Source organism: Centroberyx affinis, unplaced genomic scaffold (genome assembly GCF_046629955.1).
Source record: "Centroberyx affinis isolate AG114_WGS23_722 - 3 ecotype Tasmania unplaced genomic scaffold, CSIRO-AGI_Caff_v1 ptg000297l_1, whole genome shotgun sequence".
NCBI lineage: Eukaryota > Metazoa > Chordata > Actinopteri > Beryciformes > Berycidae > Centroberyx > Centroberyx affinis.
This window is the reverse complement of record NW_027278975.1, coordinates 383,717-404,077: the sequence shown is the minus strand read 5'-3', so window position 1 is coordinate 404,077 and position 20,361 is coordinate 383,717. Positions and strand designations below refer to the sequence as shown.

At 42.4% G+C, this 20,361-nt stretch overlaps 1 protein-coding gene across 2 annotated transcripts in view; it reads right to left on the bottom strand.

Annotated features, from left to right (window-relative positions):
- Positions 1-1,173: 1,173 nt before the first annotated feature.
- adgrd1 (adhesion G protein-coupled receptor D1) overlaps positions 1,174-20,361 on the bottom strand; it is a 28,758-nt gene continuing 9,570 nt past the window's right edge. For both annotated transcript variants that reach the window (XM_071515036.1, XM_071515037.1), the window contains 14 exons: positions 19,895-19,970; positions 18,231-18,372; positions 9,584-9,657; positions 8,796-8,919; positions 6,958-7,061; positions 6,577-6,688; positions 5,793-5,946; positions 4,368-4,434; positions 4,007-4,073; positions 3,713-3,804; positions 3,507-3,633; positions 3,366-3,407; positions 2,907-2,999; positions 1,174-2,812 (listed from right to left, as the gene is read on the bottom strand). In XM_071515036.1, the coding sequence (XP_071371137.1) occupies positions 2,717-2,812; positions 2,907-2,999; positions 3,366-3,407; positions 3,507-3,633; positions 3,713-3,804; positions 4,007-4,073; positions 4,368-4,434; positions 5,793-5,946; positions 6,577-6,688; positions 6,958-7,061; positions 8,796-8,919; positions 9,584-9,657; positions 18,231-18,372; positions 19,895-19,970 (1,370 nt within the window). In that variant the 3' untranslated portion in view covers positions 1,174-2,716. The remainder of the gene's footprint in view (positions 2,813-2,906; positions 3,000-3,365; positions 3,408-3,506; positions 3,634-3,712; positions 3,805-4,006; positions 4,074-4,367; positions 4,435-5,792; positions 5,947-6,576; positions 6,689-6,957; positions 7,062-8,795; positions 8,920-9,583; positions 9,658-18,230; positions 18,373-19,894; positions 19,971-20,361) is intronic.

Genomic DNA, 20,361 nt, shown 5'->3' with positions numbered 1-20,361 from the left:
TGATGAAAATGTCGTATTCACACATGACAAGCTTTATAATTCAAGAAACGTATCGACGACAGCTTTCCAATGTTGTTGTCACCATCGATAAAAAGTTCAAACAATGTGCGTAGGGACAAACAAATGTGTTCAAACAAATTATTTCCGGGCACCTGTGCTTATTCAACGACTCAAGCTTCGTCTACTGCTTTCCCCTGAATCCCTGGAAATTAAAAACCTGTATTTCTAATCTTGATTTCTGTTTAAATCCAGCCACAGACCGGTGATAGCGATATTGTGTTTCTCACCTTGCTAAACCCTCTGCTCTGTAGTTATTCATATCTCACGACGAGCATGCGCACACGGACAGGCATATGGCGCCTTCAGGTACACCTCGTAAACTCTTCGTAAACTCCAAGTAAGCTATGACAAAAGTAGTTTTCAACTTTATTATTCCTATGGGTGAAGAATACGGAGGAGACAAAGGGAAGTCTGCAGCCGAACATTTTTGCTGCTGTAATAAGTACAAACCTTTAACATTTTAATTGATGTTTTAATTAACTATTAGTCCAAAGATGTGTATGCATGACAACTAAAATTTAGACAAAAAGTGAAAATAGTAGGATACAACTAGGCCTAATAATGTACACAGAATACCAAACAATAACATATTGTATAACAATAAAATGCATTACGTTTACCATCAATTGTTCACACAACTTCCATGCTTTCCATTCCTAAACATCCCATATTGGCAACTTGGGTATCACAGAAAATTGCCACTTTTTCAGTCATGTTTACCACTTTGCTGCATCATTCAAGGGCGCTAAACTGTTAATGATGATATTTCCGACAGCACTTAAAGGCAGCATTAGGCCATCAGCACAGTGAGCTGTTTACCATCCAGTGCAGGATATTTCCACACTTCCGACCTTTGTCTGATTTCGTATAACACATTCCCAAGTGATCCATTGACCAGTGAGTTGAGCAAGGCACCAACACTGTCAGGGTTGTTGGTTAGATTCCCAATGAGGCCACCCATGCTGAAAACCTATGCACTCATCATGGTAGTGTGAGGCAGATGAAAGTGCCCACCAAATGGCATATGTTATGCTGGCATACATCCAAAACTACAGATTTTAACGTGATGCTAGAGGCTAATTAATGAAGAAGACACTATGCATTCTTGTCATATACGTTTTTTAATAAACATAACGTAGAAGCACAGAATGGCCAGAACATAGTACCTTAGAAAACAATCAATAAAGGCCTGATATGAGTTTAGAAATATTTGAAAATTAACTATTCATAGTAATGTGACATGGAGAGTGAGCGTAGAGTGATTTACAGTAAATCCTGTTGTAAGAAACTTAATGTTGGTACAGTGTAAGATCAGTGAAGAGTTTTAAAATACGTTTATCTCCCTCCAGTCTCACAGTATATTAAGATAAACGGCAATCGCCTGGACTTAAATCAAATCCCTCTGCTGTAGAATACATATTTTACTACTTTTTTAATTTTACAAATAAAGGTATGAAACTTCAAAACAAAATTTGAAACAGCAACCGCTGAACAAAACACCACAAAAATTCACAGAATTGTGTCTGAAACACAACCAAGAATTGACTAGTCTTCGAAAAGCATAAAATACTGCAGCTTACTAAGATGTGCGGTACTGCAAAATACCACGGTCATTTCATTTCAAGAGGAGATACAACACACAAATAGAGACACAGTATTGATCAGCACAAGAACATACACACTTGATTCTTGAGCAGTGATGCTTTGCGAAAACATGATGCAGAACTTTGAATCACAAAATAAATAAATACATCAGAATGTGGAGTTTAATTTACTGTTGTTATGTCATTATTATGTTATGCTGCTCCTACAATATGGATTAATACTGTGCGAAGGAGTTGAATCATGGAGAGGATCATACTGCAGTGAGTACAGGAGGACAGATAATAAAGCTATGTGTCAATGTGGATTATGAATCAAATACTATTAACAGGTGAAGCCATTCTCATTGTTTTTAAGCCATAACTCTAACACTACACTTTATGAAAGTATAGTGCTCCCCTTGGTCTTTATCTATGCAAAGTTGTGCATTTCTACCCAACCGTAACACTATGAAAATCATGACAGTCTAATTACCATCCCAAATGAGATTAGCCTCTATTACATGTTCTGCAAGTAAATAAAAGCAGGTGGAGTGGCACAAAAAGGAAAATAAGCATATCACTGCGATTTAAATAAACTCTGGCCAAATAATAAATCAACTGGAATAGACATGTAGGCTAGGCAACAGACGAGTCGAGACACTTCTGCGTGTTGTCTTTTGTCAGATTGTAAAAGCACGTCATGGTATCTACTGCATGTCAGACCCTGAACCATGCTCAGTGATCATAAAGCTCGCCGTCACTTCGCTGACCTTGTGTCTCCTCAGAAATCCCTGCCCTAGTTTTAGGTAACATGATATGTCTTTAAATGAGACAATAATAAAAGGCACAGTCCTTGGAGTCTGTTTGTCTTTTAAAAGGTGAGGCTACTAGTCAGCTATCCACACAACACCTCCTTTGGTATTGCTTTTCATTTGAGTGGACAAGAGTGTAGCGTTCATCACATAAAACAGTGGGAAAAAAAAATACTCTGGCCAGTGTTTGTCATTCTACACTAGTGAGCTTCAGGTTGCTCTGTTTCTTCTGCCATAGACAGAAATAATGATCTTGTGGTTTTAGACGGCGGACAGGTCGATGCGATTGGCCGAGTTGGTGCTTTTGTCCCATGTGTTCATCTTCGTGGGAGTCACGCCTTCCTTGTTGCCATTCATCTAGAGGATGGAAAGGAGAGACTCAGTTAGACTTGGGCAGGTAGACTTGAACAGCTCATTTTTGTTCTCGCGAATCCTCAACAGCAGCACTCACAATGTCAGAGTTGAAGGGTTTCACATTGATGTTTCGGATAGAGCTGCTGGTAAGAGACCACACCTTGGTTTTGTGTTTGAAGGCAGCTCTGACCTACAGAAAGGAGTAAAGCCATAACAGGCAGATGAAAGTGATAAATGCCGGTTTAAAGCTATACTAGGCATGTGAAAATACATCCTTTTTGCACAAATGATATTCTGGTGTCGGGTGTTCTGGTGACACTTCTCCACCCACAGGAAGAGATGAATCAGAGATAAGCAAGTGTGCTGTATGCAGATTACTGAGGTCACAGTGATGATTTCTGGGTACTGAGGTTCAAATTTTTCAAACAGTTACCTCTCCCTGCCATTTGGAGCTGCCGACATGCAAAGTAGCCTAGTGCAGCTTTAACTGTATCATTAAAATATCACAGAAAAGGCAAGCACAGCGCATAGTGAAAATATCAGGATTACACCATACCTCAGAGTTGAGAAGACAGTGAAACAGGAAGACAAAGAATCCCTACAGAAAAAAAAAATACAGAAAGTGGAAATTCAAAGTGGAAATTCACAAATGACTGCACACATTTTTGAAAGAAAGATCTTGTAGTTAAGAACTTACTTGTAATGAGTTGAACACAGCGAAGATATAGAGGAATGGCAGGGAGTGTGTGTTGATGGCAAGAACGCCAAAGATCCAGGAAATGCCAAGTATAGGCAGCAGCACAGCCACTGCCTTCGCAGTCAGCCTGCAAACAAACAACACACAGTTTGAGGACAATATAGGATTTAGAGCATCAGTCCAGTCATGAAAACAAAATTACTCACTTGACAGCGTTGGCGTCTCCATGAACCTTATAATTCTCTCCGCTGATACGAGATATGATCCTCGTCACAGATATCAGAATGCCAATGTTCACCTGAATGTCAGAGAGGAAACAACATGTTAGGGTCAATCAACTTAACACAATGGCACAAGAGACATGATTTGGGATTTTTCTTGGGGATTTTGCCTAAAATAGAATACACTTACTAAGCCTACACGTAATGGAGATTAAATTATAGCCTAAATTAAACTATGAAAACTGTGAAAAATGACTGTTTATTGTATAAATTTCTCACCACAATGACAAACAGTGCTGGTGCCACAAATGCCCAGATGGCTCCATTCTTCAATGACAGCCAACAGCTGAGAGAGGGGGGAGAAGCAGAAGTGAATAAATCTCAGTATACAGTAAAAATAGTAAAAATACTATAACATAACGCTGCAATGTAAACATGGAATGACATAGTTGCCGGTAGCCTAAACATTGCAGCGTTTTTGAATGAAGTTAAAGAAAAGTGCCTGTTCCAATTTCTCACCATGGGTGACATCATTCTCATGCCTTTCCATCAAGCCTTGAGACTTTGATGGAATCAAATTAAATTAATATCATATGGTTTTTGAATGTCCAGGTCTGAGTGTGCTGGCTCAGTTACTTACTTATCAACCTCACCATAACTGTCCAGTGCTGAGGTCATGGACACCACACAGATCACCAGCGGAGAACCTGGTAGTGAACAAAGAAATGTTAAGAGAAAGAAGCAAATGTGTCACCAAAAATGTAACCTATTACCTGACTATCAACATGGCCATCTACAGTAAATCAACATGGTCTATCCCTATAAGCTTTTTGCCAAGGCCACAGATGTGTGTGTTCTGACAGATTTGGGTCAAATAGTGGTTGCAAAATAATTCTAAGTGTTTTTTTAACCTGCATGGTGTACTGGATGGATGGGGTTAACTGTATCAGACAGTTCAGTGTCGGGTAAGCTGTCAATCACCGACAAGTACACTTCAATTAATTCTGAAATACGGCTCCACCCATCCTGGCAAGCAAGCAGGCTAAAACAAACCATGACACGTTGCAAATACGACTGGACCCAGGTTTTTGTTGTGACAGTCTTTATCTGCTACGCTGCTCCTTGCTCATTTCCTTGAACACAGCTCTTTTTATTATAATACTTTGATCTGCTCAAAGATCTTTTGGCTTGCCAAGGCCAGAGGTTTCCAGCGTAATCCTACTGCAGGAAAATTAAACTGTTACTTCGAAATTAAAGATTAAAGGAAATTAAAGATAAAGGGTCAGCAGCCTGTATCACAGCTAATAGCAGCAGCTGTTAATTACAAAATGAGTGTTTTCCTTTTACATGTCTAACAGCTACACTTCTAACTGCCGGACAAGTCTCCGGCACATAATTTGCAGTTGGCCACACAAAATGAGAAATTACTTTGGCCAAAAGAAAGGAAGTAATAAAAAAGGGATCTTATTTCCCCTAATGGCTTCAGCATGTGGAGGAGAGACCATGCATTCCCCAGCAGGCAAACACAGTATATGTCCCGGCTTGTCTCTCTATCTGTCTGTCCACTCTGCCTCTACCGTTGGTACAACGGAGAGCAACTCACCGCTGGTTTAGCAGGGTCACATTTATTTATTTTGATGCAGCCAATATTTACCCAGTAAGGTCAATTAACATAACAAACTCTTATTTACAATGATGGTATGGCACGAGGTAGAGGCAGGTGACTGGGGTAAAAAAAACAAAAACAAATTATCTAAAACAGACAAACAAAAATGCACAACAGAGGGACTGATATGGGCATATGACAAAAATAGATGAGGAATATACTGTATATCACAGCAATGAATAAGACAGGTCCTGATGCCTCTGTGTATATTCTGATAGAAGATATCACTCAAATGCATTCAATGGCGCGAGTAAAGGTCAGATGTGTGAGCGTGTGTGTGCATGTGCGTATGTGTGTGTGAGGGAGGTGTGGGTTTACAATGTACTGTTTGTATGTGCTTTTGTGTGTTTGTCTTCATGGATCAAGCATATGATTCAGAGTGTAAACAAGCAGACCAACCCCAGCCAATGCCGTAGTAGTAGAAGTGTTTGCTGCCCTCGGAGCCGAAGACCTTGACCACCATGCTGTAGAGGTGCAGGCCCTCCACCAGCATCCAGGCAAAGGCGCTCAGGAAGAAGAAGTGGAGCAGGACCGCCATCACCTTACAGGGCAGCTGGGACAGGAGACAAGACCAGGACATGCAAATACAATCCTCATCTTCCACACGTCCATTCCCCTCCTTCTCCTCATCATCATTTTTTATTTCAGTTTTATCTTTGAAATCTTGCCTTTTGAATCTCGTTATTTTTATGATTGTTACTTTTGTCACTCATTTTTATTGTTTAATCTTTCTTGAACCTGTTTTGTATTTTTCTATTAGATTTTCTTTTTCTTTTATGTACCTTTATTTTATTTATTTACTTGTACTTTGCAGTTTATGACATTTTGCCTTTTTCATGCTGTAAAGCACTTTGTAACATTGTTTTGAAAAGCGCTATACAAATCAAGTTTACTATTATTATTTAGTTTATTAAGGAGCTACATTAGCTAACACCATAGACAATCACTAATCATCCTGAGGTACACCTTTCATCATTGTCACCATAATCAACAACATAATCATCGTCATTCATTATCATCATCACCATCTTTGTCATCATCATCATCATCATCATCGTCATCATCAATAACAACATAATTGCCATTGCTATCCTCATCACCATTGTCATCATCATCATCATCATCATGAGTGTGACATTTCTGCTTCACCTCTTTGCAGTGCAGTGCTGTACTGAGTACCTACCGTGCCGGGGTCGAAGCGGGAGCTGATGAGCAGTAAGATCTCGGCCACCAGGATGGCGAAGGACAGGTTGGCGTGGATGTGGTAGCGCTGGTTACGGATGGTACTGACTGACCTGCAGAGCAACAGAGGAACACCACTGTCAATTAAGTACTGCCAGGCACACAAAAACATATAAAATTGGATTGTATAGTGTATAAGTAGATATAAAATACATTTACATATTCATATGAGTAAATTTATGAACTTACATTATGTATTATGTAGGCCTACATACAGTATATGTATAAATCTTTATATTTTTATAAACAGTATATATTAAATATTCCACATTATGAGGCTATTAAATGATGTATATGACTGTGATTCAGTGATGATACTCACGACAGAACTGCAAAGGTGACCAGAGTGATGGCAAGACAGAAGATGGAGATGGAGCAGCCAACATAACCGATGGTTGATAGCGCCACCCGGTGGACATTGGTGAGCTGTGTATGGATATCACAATTAGTGCCACCCATAATGGCAAAATAAGATCAAATGGAAAAACATAATTACTTTGCTGGTAATGTGGTTTATGGTTAATCAGTAGCGCTGCCACATGTTAAGTTGAAGCTTCAAATAAGTCAAGCTGAAAGTGGTGCAACACTGCCCCCTACAGGCTGTTGTGAACTGCTACGTTCCTCAAAACATGGCAGTATCTACTGTATCTACGATGTTATTGTTTTCTGTACTGTGGCCAGCCTGTATGGAAGGAGTTGAATAAAATGAGGTCCGATCCTCTCTTCCATGCACTAGTCCAGTCCAAAACCCCTGGCCTGTTTCATTCAGCCTCGACCAGTAGACTGGTAGCCAGGAAATTCAAAGGGGGCTCAGTAGAGTTTATGATGATGACCACAATAGTGACCCTCATTAGTATGCTCTCAGGCAGGCTCCTGGCCAGGACTGGGCAAGACTATATCATTGTAATAAAGCTTCAGTAAAATGGCATGACTCCTGCAGTGTAAAAAAAACCCCCAAAAAACACTGAATCAACTTAGAATCACACACCACCTTTCTGGATGAGATCTATTCATATACTGTATGTATTCTAGTTTTTTTTTAGATTCATGTGACTTTGAATGTACAGGAAAACACCTCAGTCCAAAGTTCTGTGTTTTCATATGGTTTTGAGATATGCAAAATATACATCGTCCAACCAGCCAAAGAGAGACAGTGGCAATTGTGTTTGTCCATATGCATATATCCGTGGCATACGGCCCAGCGCATTGATGTTGTTTTTGAGTTTAAGCTATTTTGAGGATTTGGGTTTGATTCTCCATTAACTCTCTTCACATGTGCCTTGTCATTATGAGGGTTGAGAAGCCTCTGCCTTCCAGAATAGGGATACGTGGGATGTTCCCCAGCAGCTGAGGGATGAGGCAGCCCACTAATTAGAGACTGGTCGAGGGAAAGTATAGCATCAAATAGACTTCTGTTACTTAAATACAACGCTGGCCCACTTAGCTGCAAAAAGGACTCCTCTTTTCTATTTAAAGAAGCCATCCGTGATGCTGCCCATACTCCCATGGCGCATATTTTGGGATAACGGAGAATAGTCTGTGGTGACAATGTACACAGGGCTGGCATTGTAAGTCCCTCTGGGTAAGAGTGTCAGCTAAATGCAGATAATGCAAATGTATTGTAAACAGTGGGAATACTATGCAGAAGAGCATTCAGAGAGAAAGTGAGCAGTAGTGGCATAAATATTAACCCAGATCTTTCAAATGGATAGTTTTTGGTCTCTTGAGAGACTGTGGTCCTTGAGGAATGGACCACTGACCTTTGCAGTGACCCGATATAACCACACTTAATCATGGTTGTCCACAGTACTTCTCTATAAAAACCACCAGTGAAACCAACATTGTTACTGCGTAGGTCTGCTTACAATTGACCTACAGGGAGGAATGGCAAACTGTCCAAAAGCAGCAGTGGGGCCTCTGGGTGGTGGGTTACTGTGTGGTAAACCACTGCCTCCTGTCTCCTGTCCAATTACACTCCTACAAATCTAGTTATGTACTGTGGAACAGACAAGGACACAGAGGGAGAAACTCGCCATGGAATAAAGGTGGTGCAGAAGAACAATGCTCCTGGCAAAAAGCAACAAAGAAAATTTCCCACCAACAGATTCCACATGGTTATAGGCAGAATCATTTCCGTAAAGCGTGGCCAAAGCTTCATACCTTTAAAGGCACCACTTGCATGAGGATGGCAAAGTTGGTGAGGTGGTTGCACAGACACACAGAGTACGTCAAGTTCCCACCTGAGCGTACACAGCCCTCGTTGGACCATACCCCCTCCTTTGAACTGAGAGAGAAGACAATTTATTCACAGAGAAAATATGGCATGCAGACTCAGACATTATCCAGTGGTGTTTGAGAGAACATACTACGCATTCTTTTATAAACAAGTAAGCATGAAACTTATCAAAACAAGGATATGCAGGAAAAAAAAAATGCTGAGGGTTTTTGTAGGAACACTGCTGGCTGGGAATATTCAACATGATCCATTATGGGAGGTGCGCTGAGAATATTTTGCTGAATTAAACATCTGACAGGACAATCCAATAATTCACATTTTTCTTGAACCTCAGGGCGAAGGGGGAGTAAGGAGAGGAAGCCTTTGAGTCCAACTAAAACACACTCCCTTTTAAAATGATTTATGGTTTCTAAATAGTGTTTTGGCTCCACTTATCAGATCACCGTATTTTTACAGAAGGTTTGTTCTACAAACTGTTTCTCAAGACACACCAAGCTGAAACAGCAACGTGTGTAACACTGGACTGGATTTGAGTGACAAAAATAAAGATCAGCTTTCCAGACCTTTGATTATAATTCTTGATTTAAAGCCTTAAAGAATAAGCAAACTTGACAACCAAAACAAATTCTCATTTTGGGACTAAGTATGAATGTTGAATGGAGTTTGTTCTAATTGAAACATGCTGTATCTACGCTGTGTAAGGGAGACCCACCTATAGTCCAAGAAGCCACAGTAGAGGAAGACTTTATTGCTCTGATTCAAAGCTTGATCTTGCTGGTCTTTGCTCTGAAAAAGAGAAAGAAAGGAAAACAAAGATAATCCTATCACTGAACCAATGTTGTCTTTCATTGCCAGACTAAATTATGTCATATAGCAAAAATCTGCTTTTGTATTGTACTGGCTGACTGATGACCAATACGTTACATGTTTGTCCCATAACTCAGAGCAACCTGCTAGGAAAATGTGCTTTAATTTAGGAGAGGCCACGGAATATTTTGGACCCAAATTAGCAGCATTCTTTCCTTAATGTTGGTTGGCTTTCCTTCCATCCATATGGTCAACAGAAGCATCAGAGCTTGCTGTGTTAAAGCTAAAACTACTGTCCAGCTTGGCTTTTGGACCCAGGGAGGAATAAACCACGTCATTATATTTGTTTCTGAAACAAAATGAAAGTGTTTCACTGGTGCTTAGATGTCAATAAACATCTAAAGAAGACTTCAGCTTCACTAGTCAGAGATCGTAACAAAGGATCCGCACTCAGCAAAGGTGATTATTACACTGAGCGAGACTCCTTACCGTCTTCAAGAATCTTATTTGATTATAACTCGCTTTTTCCACGTAATTCCTTAATATGAGATTTGGAGTCCCCAGAGACAGTGAGCTAATGGCTCAAGTGCAAGAATGCAGCAATTAGGGCTTGGCCCTGGTTAAACCTCTACCCTCCTCAATCTGTCATCTGAAGAAAACAACACTTTCATTGGCTGGCTGGGTGTACATTGAGAGACTACACACCTCTCCTTATTCCCTGAGCCTAGACTCTCAGACTGGATAAGTGTATGTTGAGATGGACTGTGTCTGCGCTATTTCCTTCTGGAAAAAGTGAGAGCGAGAGTGAAACTGACAGTCAGCCTGTCTGTTTCCTGGCCCATAGGCTCAATGATTCATATTACAAAGCATAGCACAATACGTTGACTTCATTGTGTAACCAAATAGTTGGTCTCATTCTGTCTATTTTGCACATGCAGCTCTTTAGTCATCGTGTATTGTGACCCTTAAGATGAATCCATGGGTCCACCAGCGTAGGCAGGACAATGGGCTCCAGAGCCATGAGAGCGCCTTAACTGCACCCCGTCATCATGGGCAGGCGGCTGGCTTTAAGGAGCTGCGAGCGACCCTGTGGGTGAATTTACTGGTCCCCTGCGGGCTTTAATAACTCACCATTGCTTGTTGGGTGTAAATGAAAGCAGATGGAAGAGAGGCAAACTGTAACTGGCATCCAATCGCAGCTGAGAGTGTGAAGGCACATTCACACACTGTAACCCTTGCTTTACAGTGACACATTTGCTCTCCACAACCGCTGAACCTTTGCTGCAGCTGTGTTATTGAAGAGAGACTAATTATCCATATTGAGCCTAAAACGTGAACCCGGCCTCTCGGGACACAATCCATCATTATCAAACCCTGACACGTCCCAGATACGAACTAAAAAATACATCAACCGACAGACCATCACCATATGTGAGGAGTGCTGTTTGGCTGTTGTTCCCCTGTAGCAACTGTCTGTTTGCGGTATAGCTATCCAGCGTGTGTTTTTGAGCTGATATCTAAGGAGAGGGACATGGATCTGAAAGTCGCTGGTGAGTGTTAGAATGCACTCAGAGATCTGGCTGGGCTTTGAGCGCACGCCGTTGTTCCCCCGGTGCCCCGAGGCCTCGGCGTCTACCAGCCAAGACTGCAGCCGGTGCTCCAACTCTTTATTAACAACAGAAGGCCAGCAAGCACCGCCTTGGAAATCACTTTGAGCCTCATAAGAAGAAGAGACTTAGAGAGGAAGGGAGAGGGAGAGGAGAGAGAGAGAGCCAGTCACAGGAGATATAGAAGGCGAGAGATGCAGAGTGACAGGCAGATAAAGGTGGAGCGTCAGTGAGAGAGGGGGTGATAAATCATAGATAGTGGAGGTGTTTCTGGTGCTTCTCTGTCACTCTGTCCCACTCCATCAACCTACTTCAACTGCAACTCACTGACCCCTGGATTTTAAAGTAATGGAGTTTAAAAATGGAAATAGGTTCATGTTTACATTTACATTTTATCAAAATAAGCACAACAGCAGAATAAGCTTAAACTCCCAGCCTTAGCAGTAACTAATAGTAATACTGCATGGATTGAGACTCAGGTGCATCGACAGAGATGTAACATGAAACAGCTGCAGGGGGACCAAAGTATGATGCAACTCTTTACCGGTGAACAAACCACTTCCAGCTGCCATGTCATCATCACTACACGCCTGTCATATGACAGTGTGTTGCATAACAACAATTTGGGGGAGACTCTGAGCTGTGCTTCAGGTATGAGTGGCGTATCCCGATGATTAATGGAAACAGGACACTCCTGCAGTCCATTTCCACCACCCCAGCAATCTGTTGTCATGGTGAAGCAATGGCCTTCAGTGTCTGCTCTGCCAACAGGAGAATCGCTGGCTGCCGTCTGATACGTCTATCCCTCTAATCCAAAGCAAATGTTGTCCTTTTGCTGCCTAATGACTACGCTGAGCCTGTCGAGCGAAAATGATGAGGAATGAAAATACACACTCTCATGCATCACATCTGCATATAAGCCTTACATGACAAACCCGGCAATTTGTGTAAGCGCACGCAGCTCGTCTCTCCGCTGTGGTGTCTTCCAGACCTCCCATGACTGGCAGAGCTGGAAGACAAACCCTCTCTGTGGTCGAAACCCTCTCTGTGGTTGAGCTCAGCTTCACCAAACACCGACAGCATACGCCTCTTCGAATCCCAAGACATCGGCCTATTCCAGGCCAAATTAAATCTTAGCTTTTGACAGCTGGTTCTCAAGTAAGGCGTTAATAAGGAGAAGATGGAGAAAGCTGCAGACCAGCCACCATTCTTGTTTCAACAATTCAACACAGACAGGCTAGTGCTGAACAAACACAATCTGAACACTTGCAGAGGTGGCTGTCACACACAGACACTGTGTATGCACACATGTATGTACACACACACATGCACACGCACACACACACACACACACACACACACAGTACACACAAATACACAGACCAAACCACCATGAAGTCCAAATTTTCCCTAACAACACAGCATTAATTACTGGGATATTTAACTTTTTTACTTTAGTACTTTTTTGCTTTAAGCTTAAATAATTATGAGTGTATTAAAAGTCAACCTCTGGCATTCAGACTTTTTTCCAACTCTCATTATTGAAAATTGCAAAAATGCAACATTACTACTGACTCTAGACATATAGAAAATATATGATTACTGTGCACATTGCTGTAGTTTGTTAATGTTTTAGGAGTATGATTTCTTTAGACTAGGTTTTCACAATGAAAACATGTCAAATGGAGATATGCAAATTAAAATTAAAAATTATGCAAATTTTCACGTGGAAAATATTGTCAATCAAGTCTGATCAGAAGTGAAAATGCACCGATGTTAAATATCACTTCAAACTCACATTCTCTCTGCAGCCTAAATAAGTCCTATACACACCCGCTCATTCCATTGAGCGCTGGCACACTGACATGCAGCCTGAAGTGCAGTGAGGCATATTTCAGGAGCGATGAAGTCTAAATAAAGGTTGTGGTTGCTCTAAATTTAAAAACCAGTGAAAAATTACACAACACTATGAGTGTGAATAAGTCAGCGATCTTCTCTTTTTCCCTTCAAATGTTCCAACATATTTGAGAACACAGAGCGCCAGAGTGTAATTTGGCCTGCACTTTCTGAACTGCATGTGGTATAGATATCATTTCTCCACTGTACAACTGCCAGCACACACCAGCAGGGAGAGCATCGAAACTCATCAGGCACACTTTACCACATACAACTTATTTTAAAAGCAACGCTGAGCATCCCTCAATGTGGAAGTGTTTAAGTCGGTGGGGAAAAGGCTTTGTCTAAGTGTGAGTCAACAGAAGAAAAGAGATGTAGAAGTTTCCGAACACGTTTTGACTGTGGTTAATTTGTTCTGCATAACATGAGAGAGGCCATACGTGCATTTCCCAAAAGCAACATTCACTGTTGTTAAAATTAGTAAGGAAAGGAAACGCTTTATTGCAGTATGTCTGGGAAAGGCACACGGAGGTATGGTGAAACATTATCCAGGCTCAAAGGACCCAACCACAGGACAGAATGTGACCTTGAGTCTGTTAAGAGACCCTCTTAAATCAGGGTTCACTTTACAATCAGATTACTCACTCCAAATCACCCATTTTACATTTTTTTTTTTTAAATCACTTTACAATGTACAGTCAGAAAACAGCCAATGTCAACTCGCCAATGTCAAACTAGGAAAACAGTATCACATCTGGGCCTTTTCGGCATACCGCTGCCAGACAAACACCCGACTAAACCATCTTAAATTCAATATACTGACACATCCTATTGATCAGCAGACACAACACGCAACTCAGACAGATCTCAGCACTGTAATAACAGGCCTTTACAGACTGGTTACTGACAACACCGCAGGGTCTGCAGCACAACACAAATGGCCTTGAGTGAGATCATTATATCAAGGGAAATGTAATAAGACGTGCAGCTGTGGTCTCGACTCAGTCTCCGAGGTAGACACTCAAAACAACTATGTAAGTGTTGATAGGCGTGCGGGGTGTGAAGAAAAACTGGAGACAATTAAACAACAGCACAAGTTACAGTGTTGTTTTGACAAGGTGCGCTGGAAAGTCTGGAAAGGGAAGTGTCGCTGAAATACCATGGTGATAACAACAAACATGGCATACGCTTCTTTCCATTTAGAACTAAACAGAAAACAGAATCGAAATAGGAGCAATACAATGTGCCACTGTAGTCTTTATAGCTGATATCACACGTTTGAGTCTTAATTCTCTGGTTTCTGGGCCTGTCCGTGTTCACAAATACTGCTTAGAGTGTCATAGACCGCAGGAACAACATGTTGGCATTCTTAAGTTGAGGGCTGTTCCCCCTCTTACTCACATAACAAAAGCATTGAGCCTGGTGGGAATGCGGGAAAAGTGAAACGTTGATATGGACGGAACCAGCGCCAGGGCCTTTTTCTACTGTCCCCGGGAGTCAAACTGGAGCTGTGTTTTGTTTAGCATGGAGCGAGCGGTGGTGATAGTGGTAGTGGGGACAGAGTGGGGACAGAGTGGAGACAGAGAGGGGACAGAGAGGGGACAGAGTGGGGACAGAGTGGGGATAGAGAGGGGGCGGTAAATGGGAGGAGTGGTAAAGACAGACTCTAAATGCAAAGCTTTTGGCAAGAGGTGAATAGCAATAGCCAGACCTCCATCTGTGATTGATCAGCTTGCTGGCTCATACAGCCTGTATTTGTGTGTGTGTGTGTGTGTGTGTGTGTGTGTGTGTGTGTGTGTTGGTGTATGGGTGGGTGTGGGTGGTTGAGAGAGAGAAGGGGGAGAGACTTGCCCGCAAGATTTAAGCTGGGCGTGTGCTGGGAGTTATAAAAAGACTGGCAATAAAGGGTGGTTATTATTGTGGCAGAAAGGACTGATACCAGCGTAGGCACACATGATATTAATAGATTGGGTATCAGAAAGCTTTATATAGTCTTTGTGTGTTTATTTTCACAGTTGCCGAACAATTAATCCATTATTTTCTGCACTTATTAGGAAGCTCCAACAAGTCTAGACGCCTTTGTAAACACAAACCACCCAGTTTCCCTTTCTTCCCCTGACCTCTTTCCTCCCTTTCCCACCAAACTCTCCCTTTCATGTTCTTTAAAATTATGGGAGGGGACCGGTGGATGAAGCTGAATGGAATATTCAAGACTTAGTCACTGACAGAGATTTCTTTTCCAATCGCTTGGTGAATATTCGGCTGGTGTATCGGTGAGGTCTATGAGGCAGGGTTGGAGTCAGTTAAAAAAAATTCAGGAAGCGTATTTTCTTGAAAATGTAAAAATTGAAATCTTGTATTCATTGTAAGTGGAAATGTTTAAGTATTATTAAGGCATTTAACATTTTGGATGAAAAAAAGTGAAAGTGAACTGATCCCCAAGCCTGGTATGAGGAAGAGACAGAGGCCACCAGCGCTCCTCCAGTGCTACCTCCCCATTCCTCTGTTCCCCTTGGCTCTTCTTCTGCAGCCACCAAACTAACACACTGCTTTACTAGCCTGTTAAGTCAGGTCTTGCTTGTCAAAATCTGTTTTTCAATCCTTTCAGTTTTGACCCTAAAAATCGTCCTTGCTCGTGAAATCAATCTTTCCATTTGTTCACTTCATACCATCGGTGTGATGCTTTGAATGAAGAAGGGGAGAGGGAGGAGGAGGTGTTGGAGTTTTTATGTATGTATTAATGTTTAACTACAGACCCCAGTGCCCCCCCCTCCACACTCCTTTCCTCTCCTCTCTTCTCCTCAGTCCCTCCCAACCAAACCCTGGTCAGACAGCGGTAATAAATCACCGGTGGAGCCAGGGTCCGATCAGCGCCGCGTCCGAATGGCGTGAGAAAGCTAGTGGGTCTGCAGCAGGCCTGATAACACCTTGTCTGGGTATCGGACCCGCTCCCTGCCACACAACCCGCGACGGCGGCACCCTCAGTCCTGACACAGTCAGCTGGGAATGGCATGACCTCACTGGGGTGTGAGCTCAGAGGGCATCAATCAACATAGCAAGGTCATACAGACGCTGACCACATGGCTCTGACCTTCAGAGAGAGGCCGCTACCTGCTGCCGCACAAGATCGTTCCAGATCGGTGGCTCCATCAATCCACGGTACAATGCGTTTCATCGTGGCAGGTGTCAGATAGGGAAAACGGATGGCTGAAGGCATCGACCGTCTGGGCCAGAGCCATGACAGTAGGTGACTGTTTGTACGACTTGAGATGGTACACAGGACCTGTTGTAACCATGACAGCATGAAGAGAAGCAAGAAATACGGGCGAGCTGACAGCTCTCTGCCTCAGAGACAGCTCCCCGCTAGGTTTTAATGAAGTCCACTGGGTACTTGTCTACTCTCTGGGGCTAAACAGAGAGGTCAATCACAAATCACGTACTCCAGGCCACTGGAGCAGTGCCATGGGAGGCCATTTTTTGGGGTTTGACTTGCGCAGACAGTAAAGAGCGGCATAAACAATGACAGGGAAAGGTCTGCCACATACTGTGTGAGCAGCTCTCCCTGCCTCCAACTTAGGGGGGGTGATAAGTACCCACCAGCCGCCAAAGACATTAAAATTCCAAAAATAGTCACTTTTTGACCAAATCCATCTACAGGTCTCCACAGCAAATCAGTAATAGCAAAACAACCCTTTCTCTCGATATGGTCACAGCCAAAAGTGTTGTGTGCCAAATCATGATGCAATTCCTAAATATAGAGTCTATGCTATATAGCTCAACTTAAGTTGAAAAGAAGAGTGTTGGCACACTACCTTCCAATCAGTATGCGTTAGTAATAAGTACAACAGCCTAAGCTTTTATGTAATGGGGTAGAGAGGAATGTAAGAAACACTGATTTATCCTTACATCAGAAGTAAAAGCAATCCAACTAAAATAGAAACACCTTGAATCAACATGCAGCAGAGCTGGTGAGCATCTCCAGCACTCCCATAATAAAGGAGAGTATAAGCCCTCTCCCATGGTGTCTGCTAAAACAAACACAGTAATCATTGTCACAGGAACCAGGCCAGATAATTGCAGCATAAACATTTATTTCACTAGGGAAAATGAAGGCAAACAAAGCAATATTACCATGGTTTCACAAAGCCGCATGGTTTTCATTTGTGCACTTAAGAGTGAGGGAAGAAAAAGAAAAAAACTATTGGTGGTTCACTTTAATAGAAAGTGAATATTGTTTAACTGAGAACCACTGGACTTGTATATTCTGGGAGATGTAATGAACAGTCTACATTACATTTGGTGGGTGATTTAGTCAACAGCTATATAATTGACATCATATGACAGATTATTATGTCATGTTAGGTGAATAGAATGGCTTCACATTCACAATCCTACCAGTGTGCAGAAGATTAAAAAGATCTCTATGGCTGTGAAGTACTATGTCATACACACAATACACATTTTATAAGTTAATTTTCATTATGGGCTTCAAATTCATTTCCTATGGAAAACTGGCAACATGTCCATAAAGCCCCTGCCACAAAGCAGTGAATAAAAAGTATGTTGTTCATAAAGGCAAGTTATTGTTCCTTTCAAAGGGCCCTAAGCCCACAGTTCTAATGTCCATAATCAGTTTGCTTTCTGGAAGCCACATGCTCTGTGAGGGAGAATTTAGACGGGCTAATGAAAACCAAAATAAGTTTCCTTCTTTGCATTGGTGAGTGCCCAGCTGCACGAGCCTCGGTCAGTGATAGACACTCATCTTCTTACATAAGAGAGCACCAAAAATAGAGCTGATGGATTTCATATGGGGGGATCCGACTATTGTAGCCACAAGCAAACCACGACCCTCTTCCCTCTGATAAGGTGAGTGTCCCACACCCGACATCTGCACTGGCCATCTGGAAAACCTAACGGCGCCAGTTTCCCAGTGTGACTGACTCACTCTGAAGTAAAAAGGGTGCTTTCTTATGGCAGATAAAAACATGACTCAGATGAGAAAGAGCTGGGACGCCTTGGTGTGTTGTAAGGGTGCGGGCAGACTCTTACCAGGACGTGGGTGAGGACGATCTTGATGAGCGGGGCTCCAGAGAGGTTGACTGACAGGGCCGGGGAAGGCTCCACCTTCAGAGAGATGAGGCAGCTGGCTACCTGGATCTTATGATCTTTGAAGTCAGTTGCTTCATTAATCCTGGTAGAGACAGAAAGAAAGGCACAGAGGAAAAAGGAAGAGAAAGACAGTGGGACAGAGGAACAGAGATAGAGATAGAGATGGACAGAGAAACAGAGATACAGAGAGAAAGGGACAGATGGAGAGAGACAGAGATTAATTACATTTCAAATTATGGCTCAACAAAAAGAAAGGTATCAATCATACTGGAAAGAAATCTAGAGTAAATTAGAGACATATTTGGCTCTAAACAGACAGTACACAATGGCAGATTACCTGACAAGCAGAGGTGGAGACAGAGCTGCACTGGGTATGAAAATGTCAGAGCGACCTATTTCTCCAAATTCCAAAACATATGTACAAAAAAATGCTGTATATTCTTGGAGAAAAAAGTGTGATTCTAGCTGCCATTTATGTAATATCCTGTGGGACTAACTACTAATACTGTCTATTTTTCTTTGTGTGCGGTTGAATGATTGCAATTTTCTATTGTTCAATTACATTGAATTATTATTGTTACTTTTATTATAACTTTTTTGCTTTGGCCACAGATACTGAAGTATTTAATGCCAATAAAGCTCATTTGAAAAAGAGGCCAAACCAATGTGATCTAGCACTGACATCTACACACAAGTGTCACACGCCGGCCCAGAGCAGTAGCATGAGAGTGGGACTTTGATCCATCTGTCTACGCTGTAAATTGCACTGACCACCCACAGCATTGCATCAATAGCTTTTCAAGGTCATCAGATATGTGGCATCAGGATCGTACAAGCATCACCCCTCTATCATGGTACAAAGGGACATTCTCACCCGCAGAGGAGCTGAGCAGCGGGACGGCCATATTAAAAACAATCAATCACAAGCCTCACTATCAAATACAAACTATGTGACACGCTGTCCCAAATTAAGGCAGCTTCTGACGGTAACTTCTATGAGTAAACGACATGTATGAGGAGGAAAAACAGGTCGTTTAACTGGTGTAACATTTTTCTTTTTTTTTGGTAAAAAATAAACATTGCTACTTTTAGCGGAATAAGTTGGCCTTGTGATGGGAAAATACGTGAGGGGGGCAAATGGAGATGTAGTAATAGCAGGGTGTATCAGTCGGTAGGGTTGAGTGATGAGATGAGAGATAGGCAGGGGGACAGATAAGCGCCTGGCCCCAGGCATCAGCCGTACTGTGGTTCAGGAAGCAGGGGCGCCTCAGTGCCAGGGGACCTGACCCCCCCCCCCATCCCCTCCACACACACACACACACACACACAGAGGAAGCGCTTCTGGCTGACGCTGAGGGCACTTACTGCATCTTAGATCATCTGAGGGAGGATTGAGTTTTTTTCCGAATGGCTGAAATTCATAACTGCGCTGACTTTACAGTAAACAATCTTGTTTAGAGCACGCTTCCCTGACTAAATCTTATTCCAAAAATAACCTTCATGTATAAAACTGACTGAACAATTGCTTTTTCAGTTGAATTTAAGAAAAACTAGCGCGTGTACGGCGGGCGGAAGGATATCTGACTTTGGACATTCCCTCTTACCTGGTCCTGATAGGGCTGATCTCCTTGTAGTAGCTGTGCATGTTGTGGTAGAAGAGGCCAACGATGGTGGTTTGAGCTGAGGGGAAAAGAGAGGGAGATGGAGGGAGAGAGAGCATTGTCAAAGGTGAAAGGTTGAGGCAGAGGGCTGAGAATGTAATGCAGTGCCGCTAAAATGCTCACAAGGAAGGGAAGTTAATTAACGCCGCCTCGCTGCCTCAGGTTGGCACCGGCAGGCTAATAGGAGAGCTGTATGCTCACACAAGGGTGAAAGGGACAGGGCTGCAAACCACGTGGATGTTGGGAAATCTTATGAAAGCTCCATGACTTAACCAGTAGAGCAGGAGGTCTGGCTCCCCTCCCCTCCCCTGCTCTGACCCAGCATCCAGCTCGGTCCCACCTTAATACTGGAAGATAAACAATAAAATTGGGAGGAAATCCTTGATGGTCTTGTTCCTCTTTTTAAAAGG